The sequence below is a fragment of the Melanerpes formicivorus genome, unplaced genomic scaffold, assembly GCF_026170545.1.
Source record: "Melanerpes formicivorus ecotype bairdi unplaced genomic scaffold, bMelFor1.0.p_v2 SCAF_33, whole genome shotgun sequence".
In the NCBI taxonomy this organism is placed as follows: Eukaryota; Metazoa; Chordata; class Aves; order Piciformes; family Picidae; genus Melanerpes; species Melanerpes formicivorus.
The window spans coordinates 5,129,698-5,146,825 of NW_027142385.1; the positions used below are offsets into that span (position 1 = coordinate 5,129,698).

Sequence of the window (17,128 nt, forward strand, 5' to 3'; positions counted from 1 at the left end):
TTCACTCTTGGGCTTCTTGCTCTGAAGTATTGTGGTGATTTTGGTCTTTCCTGTAAATAACCTGCTAGAGTAAATCAAATGCAGATTATTATCTTCACAATGAACTACCCTGAAACTGTAGTTGTCACATAAGAAACCTGCTTTCTTTTCCAAATCCATGAAATTCATTGGCCCAAGTAAAGGGTCACAGAAACTGTCCTGAAAGAGGAACTTCTTCCCTCTTGAAAGAGACCTATCCTGTGCTTAGACGATCACTTGCAATTGATACTTTCCCTCATTTTAAGAAAAAAATTGTGACCTCTGGCATTTTTTGACCACTGGGTTAGAGGTGAGGTTCATGGCATCATCGTGGTGATTCTGGGTGCCCAAGTCATTGGAGGCTAGGAAGAATTCTGTTACTGTGGGCTGGTTATTTGAAGTCAGATACTTCCTTCACTTTGCTTATAAATTAGGCTAAGAACTGATAAAACTGTTTGCACCTTTTAATTGCAGTGGTGAGGTCAGTTATGACAGGCAATTGACAGCAGGTGTCAGCTGTCAGGCTGATAAGCTCTGGTGCAGTTCCAGACCTCAGCTGGAAATGTATCAATGAGTAAGTTTGATTGTGAACTCAAGGAAAAGGTGAATACCCATGGATTTTATGAAACATACCATCTCAGTGTGCCTAGCACAGTTTGGAGGATTTTGTACCCTTTTACTATGCTTTTGGTGTCAGAAGTCCTGGGGCAACATAGTGCCATCCAACATAAACTGGTGGGGAAAACCCAATATGCTCAAGCAGTGCTGTCACATGGGAAGGTTTTGAGTATAGTCATTTCAGTGGCCTTGTTATCCTGGCTTTACACAGCCAGTGGTAAACGAGATTGCTAATAGAAAAAGCTGTCAGAAATTGAGCGATACCACTCTTTTAAAGGGGGTACTTTAAGGGGTTTTGATGTCTGTGTTGATTTTGAACACCCAACAGACAGAGTCTCCAAATATGTTTTAATATGAGTATGAAAAAGCTTCCATATTAATTATCCATCCCTATAATTTTATGTTTCTTTGGCTTTTTTGTTGTTTTAGTTTTAATTCAATCAATATATTTCCATGCTATGATGAGTATTTGTAGATTTAAGTGTGGAGGAAATTTGTGCCCTTATGGCAGATGCACAGCAGACTTCAGCATTAACATAACTCATTAAAAGAAGATAAAAGTAGAGCTGCAAAACAATTTCTGTCTTTTGCCAACAAGGTTGTGAAAAAAGGAAATTTGCTCATTCAGTTTATGAAAGTCTAATCTTCCTGAACTGTGGGGAGAACAGAGCAGGCATTTCTGGCATGTTTGTGCAGCTTGGACTGGCTGGGTCTACTGAGGAAGATAAGGAGAATATACAAAATTCATATGACTGTGTGTTGTATTCTGAGGGCATTAAGTGAAACCACCGTTCTGGATGATGGAAGTTTGCTTTAGCAAAATGTGCATAAAGCAACTGTGTTTTACTTTGATGATGTGCAATTTGCTAGTTTCCAACCTGTTTCTCAGTCACATGTCTGAAACTTGGAAACAAGCTGCTATCTACTCAATGTTATGTAAGGGCTACTTTATTTATCTCTTTATTTGTAAGTAAAATTTGGTGGATTCAAATTGATTTAGTCGAAGCTTTTTCGGTGCGTAATGATTTGAATTCCACAGGGTGAACCCATTACGTTTTGTGAAGAAACATTTGTGTCCCATCGTTCTGCTGTCATGAGGCAGTTTCTTCAGAATGCCATTCAGCTCCAGCTCTTTAAGCAGGTACTGGCTTAATTGCTCTACTGTGGAAACAGATTCTTTAACAATTAAACTCTTTGGTTTTGAGAGATTATTTCTATATTCCTTGATCTGTCAGCTACATAATTTATGTAGTTAACAGCACCTTAATTCTTCCTTGGCTGGCTTTTCTCAGATTCAAGTGGTAAGACTCTTTATTTTAAGAGGTATATGTTTTTTTTTCCTTTAAGGGTGTCTGTGTGCATTTTTGATCTGGGCATACCTAGACCAAACATATCTGCTGTAAACCTTGTAGAGAAAGAACATTTCTGTTAAACTTGGTATTGCTGCTTCAGGGAAGCTGAAAACTTGTCTATAGGCAAACACAGGAATTCTGGTTTCCAGCAGAGCTCCATGCCTTTTTGCATTGGTAAACATTTGGCCAGCTTTGGTTGTGTTTTCATTCTATTTAGAGTATCTTCCCAATAGGAACTTTGAGGTTACTCTAGTAAATGAAGCATAAAATCTTTCAGAAAAGAAAAAGAATGGGATGTTGATTTGTTTACACTCTCTTTTAACACTGATGTAGTTCATCGATGGTCGTCTGGATCTTCTTAACTCTGGTGAGGGCTTCAGTGATGTTTTTGAAGAAGAGATTAATGTGGGGGAATATGCAGGTAAGAAATAAACTATGCCAAAATAATTTCAGGCACCATTTTTGATTTACTGCTTGTGGGCCATCATGATGCAGTGGGTCTTTGTGGTTACCTGGATAGCTGAGCCTGCAAGATCCCTGCAGGCTGAAGTGTCTTAAATGTTTATTCTTTCTTCTGTCCAGAACTTTGTTTGAGTAATGTAGTTTGCATTAAGTCTGTTTGGTCTTAAAAAACCTCAGCTTTACTTCTTGGCTGAAGAGCTCCTGCATTGGAGGATGCTGGGAAAATTTCAGCTTTACCCAGGACCACCTCAAATTTGTTTTAGTGAGCTTAAAAAACCATTATTGTTTTTGAATGTCTGAGAGACAACCCTGCTAAGGTAGAAATGCCTCTGAGCAAGTAAAAGAAAAGTTGTAGGTATCTCATCATTTTGTTGTTGTTGTTGTTGTGTTTCCATTAGAAGGATGGTTGCCCTCTTCTGTTTCTGTAATGCTCATGCTCCTAGAATGACTTAAGTGCTATCACTTCACATTTCTAGCTTGTTTTCTATTTGGTGGAGAGTTACAGTTTGGTTTTGTGATTCTCTCTAGGTAGTGACAAATTGTACCACCAGTGGCTCTCTACAGTAAGGGTAAGAACACAATGTTTTTCCAACAGACCTCCTAATTCTTGCTGGCCCATTGTACAGTTCTGTATGACTGTTAACCTCTGTCCCCAAAACCATGACTGACCTGTTTCCTGCAGTGTTTCTCTGTGACCATCTTGAATTTAGTTGTGAGAAACTAATGTACTCTTCAGATGAAGTAATGAACAGAAGAAAAAAAAATCACTCTAGCAATTCTCAGGCTTTTAATCCCACTTCTGATGTTTTGGAGACAGCTGGAAATTGGTCATTGTCATTTTAGAAAATAATGTGGGTTTTCATTCCTTTTAATAGAAAAAATGAAAAAAGAGGGAAAGCTCCTTCTAAAGCTAAATGGTGTGAAGTGCTGAATGAGGACAGCACTGTATGGGATGGTTTGGTGCACCAGTTGTATAAATCAAAAATTGAATACTTTCAGAGAATAGGATGCTATTATAGCTGATATTTGACAACTACTTTTAAAAGTCTCCTTTGATGCATGAAATGTGATGTATTGACAAGTAAAATATTTCTGGTTTGTTGGTACAAGCCAGTAGGAAAGACTGAATTGTTTTCTGGCACTTGCCACTTGCTTATTGTCCTCATTATGAATGTAATTGTGTTCCTTGCACAAAATTCTGGGCTCCACATTATCTTGATAATATTGAACTAAAGATATTATGTAGCTGTCATGCAAAAAATTCCACTGTGTAGTGAGGTAAATATCTAAATATCAGTGTAGATAAACACATAGATTGATAAGCAATTTTAAGATTATAAGAAAGCAGAGTGGCTGAGAGTGAATACAAAAATCTATGTCATTAAATTCAACTGTTGATAATTTCTGTTGAAGATTAATTGGTAACAGAAGTGGTAAATCTTAAATCTGATTGCATCACACATACACACACACAGAATCAACCAGGTTGGAAGAGACATCTGATCTCAAGAAATAAGATTTTGCACTCAAATAAGAAAATATGAAAATATCCATATATTTATTCCTTGCATTTTACCCATATTTTATATTTATCAAGTCAGATACTCTACAGCAGTAGTCAGTGCTGTGGAAGATGTGTAAAACACCGACCAGACTAACAGATTATTCTGCCTGACGTATTTACTGTCTTATGACTTGTATTATGTTCACCACATGCAATTCAGCTTGTTTTGGAATTAATGTTTATGATTGTAGTTAGATATAATTTTCCCTCCGTTATCCCTTATTGAGCACTTAGATCTTACAAAGGCAGCATTCTTTTGATAAATACTATTGTGAGATCCTGATCAGGACAATAGAAACAGATACAACTTCTTCAGGCTGAGTGTACAGGCTTTCCTGAGCTGAATTTTCTGCCCCAGACAGTGAGTATTTGGTGGGATGCTTTTGTCTTAAACCTGTTTAGAATTTTAATGTACAGGACAGCCCTGAGGGTGAGTGGAACAGTCACAGAACACGGTTTTGTGAGACAACCTGTAAGACAAGGGGGTCTTAGTGTTAGGAGACACTGACATTGTGCATTTGAAATGTGTGTATCAAACAGAATTCAGGTTCCTCTGGAATAGCAGATAAATGTTTAACATGTTTTCACTTGTGTTCTTTTTCTTTACATTTACTATCACATTAAAGGTCAGCTCTGCTAGTAAGCATAGTTAATGCTTTGTTATTTTAAGTTAAGAATGGTGGATTTTAGTTTGCTGATTGCTTTAAAGAGCTTTGATGAAATTTATTCTGTTGTTACTGTAATTATAGAAAGGAAGTGGAGCCATTTTAAATACAGTGAAGACCAAGGCCAACCCTGCCATGAAGACTGTCTATAAGTTTGTAAGTATCAAGTACTGGGTTACTACTGAGATAAGAGTCTGACTGCAATTCTGTTTTAACCTTTCAATTGAAACTCAAGACTTAAATTCATTTTTGTTGGACTCACAGAATTACTTAAAACACTCTTTCTTCTAAATTTCAAATTTAAATGGAAAAGTAATTTTGGAATTTAAACATAATTGAAATGCAAACGAGGAGGGCAATTTGTGATTTCTTTTGAAAGTATAGATGATAAATTCTATTTATTACATTGAGCTATTTCTAGGAAATGGTGCCTGTATGCTCTACTAAGCAGCACTACCATCTCATCATTGCTCTGTTGGAAATCATTGTTACCTTAGGTTTCTCTGCTTGCAGCTTCATCGAAATAAGGGAATCCTCTCATTTTACAAATTGTTTCCATCTTTTCTAAATGTCAATTAATTTCCCCTAGAGATTTCTTATACCTGCTTATTTAGAACTCCACTTACTGCGTTATTCTTTAAATGAAAATGTTTTCAGTTCCATTAAGAAACAGCTAGTATGTGACTGTGTTATGTATGGCTGCCAGTTCCACTGTGCAAGATAAAATGACAGAATCAAGGAGGGATTTCTTATAAGCTCAATTTTAGGGAATAATTCTACAAAAGACATTGATAATTATTCAAACTTTTATTTTCTCTTGCCTTCCTCCAGCCTCAGTGAAACAAATAGGATGAGATTAGCTTTACTAGATGGGAACTGGCATCCGGAGCACTGCAAGGAAAAAGTTTGTAGGTTTACTGTAACTGTTGTTTGTTAGCTTATAGCAAAGAGAAATACATAAAGGGGAAGACCAAGTGTGCAAAAAAGATGAAGGATGTCTGTGGCATCAAAACAGAGAAAACACAATTTTTGCAGGGACTGTGGGTGTGGTTTTTTGTCTGGGTTTTTGGTGTTGGGGTTTTTTTTAGCTATTTGTTTTAATACATCTTTAGTATTCCTTACTTTTGTTTGTTTCCTTGCCATTTTTAGTAACCAGAGAAGGTGAATCTTGATGCACTGAAATCAAGCGTTGTCACTGCTGGTAATAAAAGGGGATTTTAACTTAAATTAATTTTTCATGCAGGCAAAAGATCATGCAAAAATGGGAATAAAAGAAGTGAAAAACCGCTTGAAGCAAAAGGTACTTGAAGTTCTTATTCAAAATGTATAAGCACCATGTATGAAATACTTCGCCACAAAAAGCATTACGTGATCAATAGGAAGCTGTTTGATACAGTGTTGTTAGCACACTTCAAAATGCATTACCAGCTGTCTCGGGTTTTTCACACTGTTATAAATATTCACAGACAAAAAAAAAAAAATAGTCTTCAAATACATTAAGGCTCTGACTTAAACCCACAAAAGCCAGAAAATTGAGTGCTCTGTTTGGAGTGGTCTCTCTCCTGTCCTTTGTGCTGGGGCACTGTGGAAGGGGACTTTATGTGAACTGGGAGATCTTTCCTGCAGTAATGGCAGTGAACTTTTTGCAAATGGCAAATCGTTGTTATTCCTCCAGTAATCTCTCAGGGAGAACAGTACAGTGTCTGTCATTGGGAAAAGGATTTATGTTTCATGAGTGTCTACTGTAAAGTTTAGATATAAAGGAATTACAGTTGGTGTTCGTTTCAGGATTGGATTAGTGCAGGAAAAAATATTCAAGCTGTGTGTTGTTTTCCAAATCTTTCTTTGTTTGTAAACAGTAAAATTCCAAGAATGCTGAATTGTGTTTGAAGAATGTATTATCCAATACTAATTGCCTCTTTTAAGCCAAAAGTATGGTCATATTGATACATACCTACGTTAAATCTGCCTTAAGTTTAGTTCTGATACTCTGTTTATTCTGTGAAGCAGAGCTATTTGAGTCTTTTGGGAAACCAAGGCATCTAACCTGCTAATAGAACTGAAATTTTTGTTCATTTTGTAACATAATAGTTCTGGAGTTTCTTTAATCTGTGCTATCTCAGTAAATTTCTTCTCTAAATTTCTAGATCATCATCTTAAGATAGCTCTGTAAATGTGTTCCTGTGGCACAGACAAAACTCTACCTGAACATGCCAACACAATGGTCATACAAAGGGGTTATTGTGCAGCCAGGTTATGAATTGACAAAATGAACTGTGTTACAAACCAAGTGCTGTTCACTCTCTAAACAGCAGATTGCTGGAGATTTTTGAGTAAGACAAAGTTGCTTCAGATGCTTTTAATGCTGTTTCGTTTTGTTACACTTACTACCTTTATATGTGGCCACTTCAGGCGTAATATAAAAACATTAGAAACATGAAGCAGCTTTCTTGTACGTGGAATTGTTGATGTAATTCTGTGTGTTTCACTTCTGGACGTAACCTTCATGAATAATGAAATGTTTGGCCTTCTCATGTGCATTTCTAAAGCAGTTGGAGCTGTGTAAAAATTACCAGATTGTTTTCCTGTATTTTAAATGCTAATATAATTGTGTGTTATTCTGTGACATTTGTATAAGAGGCTGAGAAACATCTTGTTCATTCATTGCTTTGTTTTATTATTGTTGTTGTCTTCCTAGTCCTTCAAGCAGCAGCTCTCTTTTTTTAAAAGCTCACACAACATTTACAAATAAATGGCCCAATTTTGTTTCACCTTCCTTATTATGTGGCACTCTGTAAGTGAGATGGTTAACCATGATTGTTCAACAGTGCCTTTCAGAAGAGCTTAAAAGATTTCCAGGAATGGGTGAGGCATACTGCCCTACCTCTCCTTTCTTCACTAAGTCTCTTCTTTCTATCCCATCCTCATCTCCATTTTGAATGCAGTCTAGGAAAATAACTCTAAAACGAAACTTTGCTCTCTTAAGAGAGATAAAAATACCAGCAATTTTTTTGGCCACCCTCTTATTAGTTTTAATCTAAATGACTGTGATGCTCTGTTGACAAATCTATGAGTGCGTTCTCAGCCATTTTCCTGTGAGAATGGAGCTTTTTTCATGTATTTCTTTACTGGTACATGCCAGTGTTAGCTATTTGAAATTGTGGCATAAGTACTTAATTTCTGCCAAGTTTGGGATGCTAGTCTTTTGTCTTCTAAGGATAACCTAAGGTTATTTTTAAACTGAACTTACTATCCACTACATTGTAACATATTATTTGCCATTATTAATACTAAAAGTATGTAGACCACTGGTAAGGAAAAGTCAAATATAAACATCCCTTTTCCAGTTTTTCTGCCAAATATGAGCAGTTTCTGTACAAGATAGAATTTAAAAATCCAATAAAGCTAGAGGTCTGCTTCCTACAACTCTGCATAGCAATGGTGACCTCTTAAATATAATCAAGAGCCCATTTTGCCCTTGGTCTGCTCCAGTCTTGGGTTTGAATTGCAAATGGGAAATACAGGATTGACCTGTTGAGAGGTCACTGTGGTGTGTGTAAGGTCCTTCTTTAATATGATAGTAGAGATTGAATGGGGCTCTATTTCCATCCCTTGTTCATTTGTGCTACAGTATTTCAAAGCAACAGAAATAGTTTTCAGAGGATTCTTATGAGTGATAGCAAATAATTGTTAATAGAAACAGCATGGGAGCTTTATTTTATATCTGATACAGTATCCTTTTCCTTTTTATTTTTTTCCCCATAAAGGCTGCTTTTTCCATTTCACAAACGGACCATGGTGGTCAAGTCACTCTGTTATTGGCTTCTTTGAAGCTTAACTACATAGAATTAGGAAGAAGGTGGAATATGAATGGTACCATCCTCAACTTTCAGTAAGGAGAATGTAACTTACTGAAAGCTTCTGGATAAGACAATTTATCTAAATGGTTGGGCACTTGGCATTAATGTATTCAACATTATTTTACTTACTAGAGCACTGTGTGGCTGTTATCCATGGGCTGTTGTCTGCGCTTTGTAATCAGTACTGCTCCAAACAACTCATTTAGAGGTTTGTAAAGTAATCTAAAGAATTCTTCTAGTCTATCATAAAAGGTCCCTGGAAAAATTACTAATGGATATTTAGCAGAAGAAAACCTTATTCAGTTTACAGGGTTAACACTACTTACCTGCAGATATATATCTTACTCATTCTCTGAAGGCAGTCATTTGAAATAAATAGGTAGTAAAGATTTCATTTAAACCATTGTTAGGGAAAGCACAATTTATATGTGGAGATACTTATGGAGTGTGATAGATCATTGCCATTCTCTTTTTCCAGTAATCTATGAAGTGACCTTTTTCCTCAGGCAAAAGGTGGTTTTGTTTCTAATATCCTTAAACCACACTTTCTTTTCATTAAAAATTTAAATAGCATAGCATAGCATAGCATAGAATAGAATTAACCAGGTTGGAAAATACTTTTGAGATCATCGAGTCCAACCTATCATCCAACACTATCTAATCAACTAAACCATGGCACCAAGCACCACCCCATCCAGTCTCTTCCTAAACACCTCCAATGATGGTGACTCCACCACCTGCCTGGGCAGCCCATTCCAATGGCCAATCAAATCTTGCATTTCTGGAGTAGGAGTAGCTTCCCACCTTCCATTTTCCCCACTTTTTTTGGGGGAGGGGTAGGTCCCATGTTCTTGTTATTATCCTGAACATTATCAATGACTTAAGCCATTTCAGGAATGTCTTACTGGCTTGCACCAAATCCCTTTTTTTGGGATACATCAGAACCAGAAAGTCAGACTTAGGATGTATCAACCCCGTCTGATGTCCACAGCTTGGGGTGGAAGTGCTGGCACTGGTTTCAGAAGGAGAGTGGAGGTATGAGGTGAATCCTGCCCCCCACCTGGGATACGCAGGTCTGCCAGGCTGTCTTCTTAGTACCAGGAATGGGCACTGCTTTTCTGGGACCTTCCTGCACAATGATCCACTGCAGTCCTTTGGTCATTTGTAGTTCTCAAACTGAAGAACTGCTTTTATCAGTAGGCATTTTGTGAGCCCTTACACCCTTCCGAAGTTCAGAATTGGAGAATCCTGTTTTCCTGTTTGTGGTTTTCTCTCTCTGTCTTGTGCTTCCCATTGACTTCTGACTAATTGCATTCAAAGTCTGCTAGTGGACTGAAGGTATGTCACAGACTGCTTTGAAGGACTGTTGCCTACCTTCCAAGTGTGTTTTCACTGAAGGTAGAAAACGAACTATTGAGAAGGAAATTTTGCTTTTTTGACTGAAGCTCTGTTGTTGCTTTGTTTGCCTTTTGGGGATTTGGAAAAAAATAGACAGGTGCCAAATAATTGAATCCTTGTCTTTTATTAAATAATTGAAACAAAACAAAAATGGCCAAAATCTGATGCAGTTTCTTTGGAAGTCTGTACACCAAACACAGTGGAAACACACTTTAGGATAATGTTAACTTCAGTATGTAATTATATCATCCAAGAAGTGCAGCAAGTCTATAGCAATAAAATCTGCAAGGATCTGCAGTGATCATTACAGATCGTAGAGGGGTTTGCTTAGTGTCTTGATCTGGCTGTATTTTTTATGTCCTCCCATTCCCATGTCTGAACTTTTGCATCTGTTTTTTACATTTGTCTGGAAGTGCTGCTTGCACTGGAAGATGCTTTGCTTTCTGTTAATTCCCAGCCTTTTTGGAGCCACAGCTGCAGGTGGAACTCTGAAATGCTGGGAATGTCCCCTGTTCAGTGCAGGTCAGATGACTTTGAATGTGCTGGTCACCTTTATGGCATATACCTTACATGTCTGAAGCTTGGTGACTGTTTAATATGGCACTACCTGTATAGAAATATCTAAATAAAATTTGTATTTAAAGGCATTATGTTTCTGAACAGTTACAGTGCTTCCATAGCTTATGTGATTCCCAAAGAGAGCAGATCCCTTGGTAGATTGTTGCTTGTTTGGAGCTGAAGTATGAGTTTGACAGCAGCATATGCTTCTGTCATTGAGCTGCTCTGGGGCTCTTTGTTACTAATTCAGTAACTTTGTTGTATTTTGTAAAGACACAGTAGCATTGTGCAGCTGGAGGGCAGGGGGAGGAAAAAGTTTTTCTCTCTAGTTTGACCTTAACAAGTTGTTAATTTCCCCATGATCCTTATGTCCATATTGGTGAACCACTGCTCTACCAGCTGGATCTAAAAAGGTCTCTCAGCTTCTCTGTGAAGGAGACAAAGCCCCTTAGAAAGTCCATCCAGCTTTTTGTTTCATTTGACCTAAGCACATTAGGTCAGTCTGTGTCCAAAAGAACCATTTCTAATTGGCCATCAGCTTACATGTCTCATTATTGTACCTTAGCAAGACGGAAACTTGAGGGGGCATGTCAAAGGTCAGTGAATCAAAGCAATGTCTATGTCAGCAGCCAACCTTAGGTCAGTCTTGCAGAGCTACAGCGTGTGCAGGTTTCTCTCTATATTTACCAAGCATTATTTCCTTGACATTGTTGCAAAGAGATGTAAGGTTTGGGGCCCACTGTGTTACCAACTGTCTCTCAACTGGCTTTCAAACTCTTTTCTCCTTGTCTGATTCCTTACGTCTGCATACTTTGTCTTTTTCAAAATCTATGTTACATATACCATAGGTACAGTTGGCAAGTCTTCTAACCTAGGTTGATGGGTCACTTCACTTCTGAAAATGAGGACTAATGTCAAAAGCAAAAGCAAAGCAAAACAAAAAAGCATCCTGCTGGGCAGCAGTTGGTTTGATACAGTCTCCTGAAGGCATGTTCAGGCTCAAAGATAAAATGCAAAGCTAACTAAGCTCTGAGTTTCATCTCTGCTTGCCACTTCCACACATAATTGTTCTGCTACAGATAATTCTGTGAAGTATGTAAATAAAATCACTGTTTTCATTTAGGTTTGCAAAAAGGAAAATAGCTGTTCCTAAGTCTCTGTTGAATTTGTTCCTATGATAGAAATTTTGAGCTATGTCTTGTTTTGTTTTATTTCTCCCGAGATACTTCCTGGCTTTTGCGCATTTAAGTCAGACATTTTATCGGATGTATCTGCATGCAGCATTGGTATTAGGAGGAGAGAGTGGCTGTGTTCAAGCTCTGATTGACAAAGTGCAACAAAATGTTCTATTCTAATGATGTTTTCTTTTCTGTACTTTGGTGTTTTCTTTCCCTGACATCAAAACTGTTAGTCAGCATTATCCTGTACCGTGTCCTTTGTACCCCTTACCCTCTATCAAGAATGTTCCTGGCCACGCTATTCACCTTTTCCTACCATACAGGACATTGCTGAGAACGGGTGTTCTGCAGTGCCTGAGGAGTCTCTACCAAGGACAGCACCTTCGCCATTGGCTGAAAAGAAGGACCCTAAATTAAGAGAAGACAGAAGACCAATCACAGTACATTTTGGTCAGGTATGTCTTAGTGTTGGGTTTCTTTAAACTGTGTGACTCATCAGAAATAGTTCAGAGCACAATTACAGTGAAAAGTATGCCAATTGTCTCATGATTTCTTGTAGCTGAAGTATGTTGTTATAGATTTATTTCTATTTTATTGGTTTAAATGGGACTCTGAAACCTGATTTGGGGGAGGGAGGCTAGCGATTCGTTTTTGTTCATACAGTGATTTTGAGGAAACTAAATTCTAAGTGAATGAAAGGGAAGCAAAATTATTATAGCAATTTTGTAAACTGTTCTTTTAGCATGCGGTGTATAGCCCTCAGGTCTGAGGATGTGTAATCTAAAATGTTCTCTGTTATCTAGCCAGATCATTAGTGTCAATATGGAGCATCTAACTATTAGAGCATTCTAACAGTCACTGAAAATTTAATGTGATGAAGTAAGATGGAAAAATCAATTAATAGCTTATTAGTCTACTCTGTATTTCAGTATTGACAACCAAGCTATAGACATTGGTTACTCTTATTTGTGCAAAAGAGTGAGTTTGGTTGTATGGGTTTTTAAAGAGATACTTAGAAAATGTTGTTGGTGCTGTGATTTTCATGGGAAAGCATACAGCATTTATTTTCAGTTTGCCAGTGTTCCCCTATTATGTGTAGCCTGTCTCAAAAAAATAACATTATTTGTGTTTACAGTTCCTTTCTCTTTCTCTGTGTCTATTTCTTTCTAGTCAGAAAACAGTTGTGAATACTTGATTTTTCCTAAGGAAATACAGTGTATTTTTTAAACAATTGGGAATTATAAAATGGGAAGCAAGCCAGATTTTTAGATAAGTATCTATTAATAGAAGCTGGTCAGTGGAGCTGCAGTGACTATTCAGGTGTTAGCTAGGTCCACACAAGTCATTGCTCAGAGCAGTGTTGTCTATCATTTCAGAAACAGATTTCTTTCAGAACTTTTGCCACTGTGCTAAGTGTAAGTTCTTGGAGACTTCTTTTCAAAACCAGGTTCTCTTCCAATTAAATATTTGCAGTAGTGATTTATTTTTCACTTACGTTCTGTGCCAGTACAGTTGAGAGGAAATGGGGCTACTGGAGAAATGTAGCCGTCTAGCTCTGGCAGGGAAATGCTACATTTTGTTTAAAGCAGTCAGGAAGGCAGACAATATTCTAGTCTGCTTCCATTTTTTGCCTTTAGATTTTTATGAAGGATGGATGATTCAAACATCTTTGTGGCTGAATGCAATATGTAATGAAGTGGAAAGTGCAAATTTAAATTCATTAAGCTTTTTTTAACATTCCCTTTCAGATTACTTAATGATCACTTTTTCTGGTCAAAAGAAACACATCAGCTTTATGGAGCCGCTGGCTGTGATGAGAGGCTGGCTTGCTCAATGCTTATTTTTGTCATTCCATTACAGATTTTGGATTCCAAAATATGATCTAACTTAGCAGTTGTAGGAATAGCTCACTTACAGCCTTTGTCCTTTCACAGGTGTTTTCTTCCTGATAGCCCAATGCCAAAATGAAAATTAAACCTTACTTTTGTTCCAAAGGAAAAGGTGGTCAGGTTTATGAAATATGAATTAAGGCTTTGGGGAGGAAAAAAGCCACAACATTTACTGATTAAATGGGAGATGGCTTCTAACTAGTGATTAAAGGGAGAGATTTTAGTGTCACTTTTAACTCTGTCTAGAATACAGTAGGTGGGAACAATTAAAAAGCCACAAGAACTCTGAAATAAGGGCTGTTTGTGCATTCACAGTTCTTATAAACTGAAGAGGATGAAAGAGGCTTTTTTCTCATTGTCACTTGCTTTCTATGTCTGCTAGTATTATGCCAGTGTATATGGCAAAGGCAGACTTTTTTAAAATGCATGCATGCGGATTAGGGTCAAGCCCTGTGTATCAGTAATGCAGTAAGCCTCGTCCATAGCACTGCAGTGAGAGAGCTACCAACAGCAGCGAGATGCTTTAATTGAGACATGCTGTCAAAGTGACAAACACATTTGCATACAGTCTATTTATTTTCGTTGGAAAGGTCTGCAGTCTGCTGTTGGTTGAACATTCTTAATCAGCTCGCTGTAAGTGAGCCGGCAGCTAGCTGTCCTATGCTAGGTGCTTCTCTTCATTACATGACAGATTAGCTAAAGGGGGATGGGCTAGCAAGCCAGCAGCAACCTTTAATTTTAACTCATTATCTCTCACCCTATAGTGAGGTAGCTTCTAGCTTTTCCAAATGCAGTTGTGTGTCTGCAGTTGTTAGGCTACAAAAAATATCAGTAAAATACATTGAAATGGCTTTGAATGTATAGCACCTCAGCTGATTGTTCTCAAAAATTTAGCAGCAATTATCTAACTATGTGAGATTCCCTAGTGGCGTAGCTCATCTTGGTGAGTAGTTATCAGGCATTGTTTGAGAGGGCTGTTTATAATGGACTTGTTTTAACAGTGGTTTTCTATAATACTAAGACAGTGTGGGAAAGCTCCCCTCAATCTTGAAAAGAAGGATTTTTGCCAGATAGCCTAGGGCAATGCAATGGAGGTTTAAATAAAGTGTTCTTAGTAAGACTGCCAAGGAGACCAAAGTGGGAGGGCGTGACCACGGCTTTTTCTCCAGTTTGACTTTGTGTGGGTTTTCGTTTTCTCGGGGTGCACTTTTAATATTGCCCCTCAGATCAGCCAAATATATGGACCTAACATCATCATCATGGACACTGAGGCAACACAACTGTGCTCAACAAGTCACAAGAGCAGTACAGGCAGCTAAGGATGGATAAGTGGGAAGAAGAGGGAACAATTTTCCAAGCCAAGCAAAAGATTCAGATGAGTTGTATGGAGTACTGAGTAGTGCTTTGTTTTCTGGATTAGTAAGGTTCATTTTAGTAGAAGATGCAATGCCACAGAGAACATCTTTTGTGAATGTTTTGTTATTGTTTGTTCTGACATTTTGTTTTAAAATCTGACCAAAACTTACTTAAGATATCAGAACACATGCTGCATATTGAACTACCAGTGTCTGCTGCCACCACCGTGGCTGCCCTTGACATCTTTCCCAATGATGCCAGCAGGGCAAGCATTGTGATCCCACTAACCATTGAACTAGGCAGAGTGGGACAGCTAAAAGAGGTGACTCGAGTGTTCATAGCTTTATTCCATGCACACATTCCCACTTTTTAGGTAGAGTGCATATGTTTATTTTTGTCACCTTTTGGTTGTTTGAAGAATCAACACTGCACTCTGTCACAGTGACCATTTTGAACACATTCCTCATCCAAGCAAGCAGCTATTAGGGGCTACTTTGGCAGGACCTAAATCTTGCAACACTGAGGTCTGTTGTGATACATTTGTGATGTTTGGTTTGGGTTAATTTTTTTTGTGAGGTGGGTGAAGGATCTTAATTGTTGCTTTGGTTTTGTTGTTGGGGGGGGGGGGTGGGGTGGAGTTTAAATAATGTTCATTTTCACCTAATGGCTGTAAAAATTTTTTGTTCCCTTGATTGCCTGCAAGTCTTACTATTTTATGTTAAAAATAAGGAAGAAGGACTGTCTGGATACTGATCTTTTTTAGTGTTTTTTGGGTTCTGAGTTTACATTAGTAGTGCTTGAATTGTGTGTTTCTGCTGGGAATTTCAGCTTCCATCGCTGAACTGGTGGTGGTGCTGAGCTGCAGTGATAAGGATGCCGCTCAGAGCACAGTGTTAAGCAGCCTCAGATCTCTTACACTGTGGTTTTTATTAACTGATTGATATGTATTGCAGTTCAATTTTGTCTGATTTCAGAAGTGTGTTGCTTGAGAGGGTTCTCAATATCTCTATACCCTGAACAAACAGGACAATTCATAAATTGCCTTTATGCCACCAAAAAAAAAGTAAAAATAAAGAACAAAACAGTTTCTTTTTGCAAGACTGAAGTATCTTGCTAAGGTATTTTGGAGGTTTTTGATTTACTTTAATTATTTTATTTTTTTTGAAACAGAAGTCTCAAATACCTCATTCAAGTATTTGGATTTATTTATACATGTTATGTAGTTGTAGCCAAAAAGCAAAGTCTGGGAAATGCAGACATGTCCTTAATGATGGTGATTGTATAGCTGTTCCAAGGAACGCAAGCTCTCCAAAATATCTTGCTGAGGTTTTAATGAGCAGCAGGCTTTCTCTCTGCTCTTCTATGGATTTATTTTTACATAATCTAAAGCAAAAGAAACAAAACAAAAAAAAAACCTGTTTGTAATGTATCAAGATATAAGAAAGATAAATTAATATCTGAATTTGATGTTTTAGAAGTGTTTTCCCTCCAGAAGACAGTGCTTAACTATTGCAGTGCTATAGGCTGGGGTCAAAGTGGCTGGAGAGTGGCCAGGCAGAAAGGGACCTGGGGATACTGGTTGATAGTAAGCTGAACATGAGCCAGCAGTGTGCCCAGGTGGCCAAGAAAGCCAATGGCATCCTGGCCTGGGTTGGGAATAGTGTGGCAGCAGGAGCAGGGAAGTCATTGTGCCCCTGTACTCAGCACTGGTTAGGCCACACCTTGAGTCCTGTGTCCAGTTCTGGGCCCCTCAGTTTAAGAAGGACATCGAAACACTTGAACGTGTCCAGAGAAGGGCAACAAGGCTGGGGAGAGGCCTTGAACACAAGCCCTATGAGGAGAGGCTGAGGGAGCTCAAGCTGTGCCAGGGGAGGTTTAGGCTGGATGTTAGGAAGAAGTTTGTCACAGAAAGAGTGATTGGTTATTGGAATGTGCTGCCAAGGGAGGTGGTGGAGTCACCATCACTGGAAGTGTTTAAGGAGAGACTGGATGAGGCACTTGGTGCCATGGTTTAGTTGATTAGATGCTGTTGGGTGATAGACTGGACTTGATGATCTCAAAGGTCTTTTTCAGCCCGGTTAATTCTATTCTATTCTATTTGGCTACTAGTAGACTAGCTGTAGCTATGATAAAAACCTGCAGTGTCTGTGCACCACAGCCAGCAGAAGAAATGCTGTACGATTTCCAGGTTTTTGAGACTTTGCTTAGGT

The 17,128-nt window shown here is 38.2% G+C and overlaps 1 protein-coding gene across 11 annotated transcripts in view; it reads left to right on the plus strand.

The window, feature by feature from the left end:
- DENND1A (DENN domain containing 1A) overlaps positions 1 to 17,128 on the plus strand; it is a 202,798-nt gene that overhangs the window by 154,223 nt on the left and 31,447 nt on the right. For 10 of the 11 annotated variants that reach the window (XR_010989502.1, XM_068155776.1, XM_068155777.1 and 7 more), the window contains 6 exons: positions 1,676 to 1,777; positions 2,322 to 2,409; positions 2,979 to 3,019; positions 4,764 to 4,835; positions 5,923 to 5,979; positions 11,997 to 12,128. The exons of the other annotated variant lie outside the window; for it this stretch is intronic. Coding sequence is in view for 9 of the 10 variants with exons in the window: in XM_068155776.1 (XP_068011877.1) it covers positions 1,676 to 1,777; positions 2,322 to 2,409; positions 2,979 to 3,019; positions 4,764 to 4,835; positions 5,923 to 5,979; positions 11,997 to 12,128 (492 nt within the window). In the remaining variant the exon portion in view is untranslated. The remainder of the gene's footprint in view (positions 1 to 1,675; positions 1,778 to 2,321; positions 2,410 to 2,978; positions 3,020 to 4,763; positions 4,836 to 5,922; positions 5,980 to 11,996; positions 12,129 to 17,128) is intronic. 11 annotated transcript variants of the gene reach the window in all.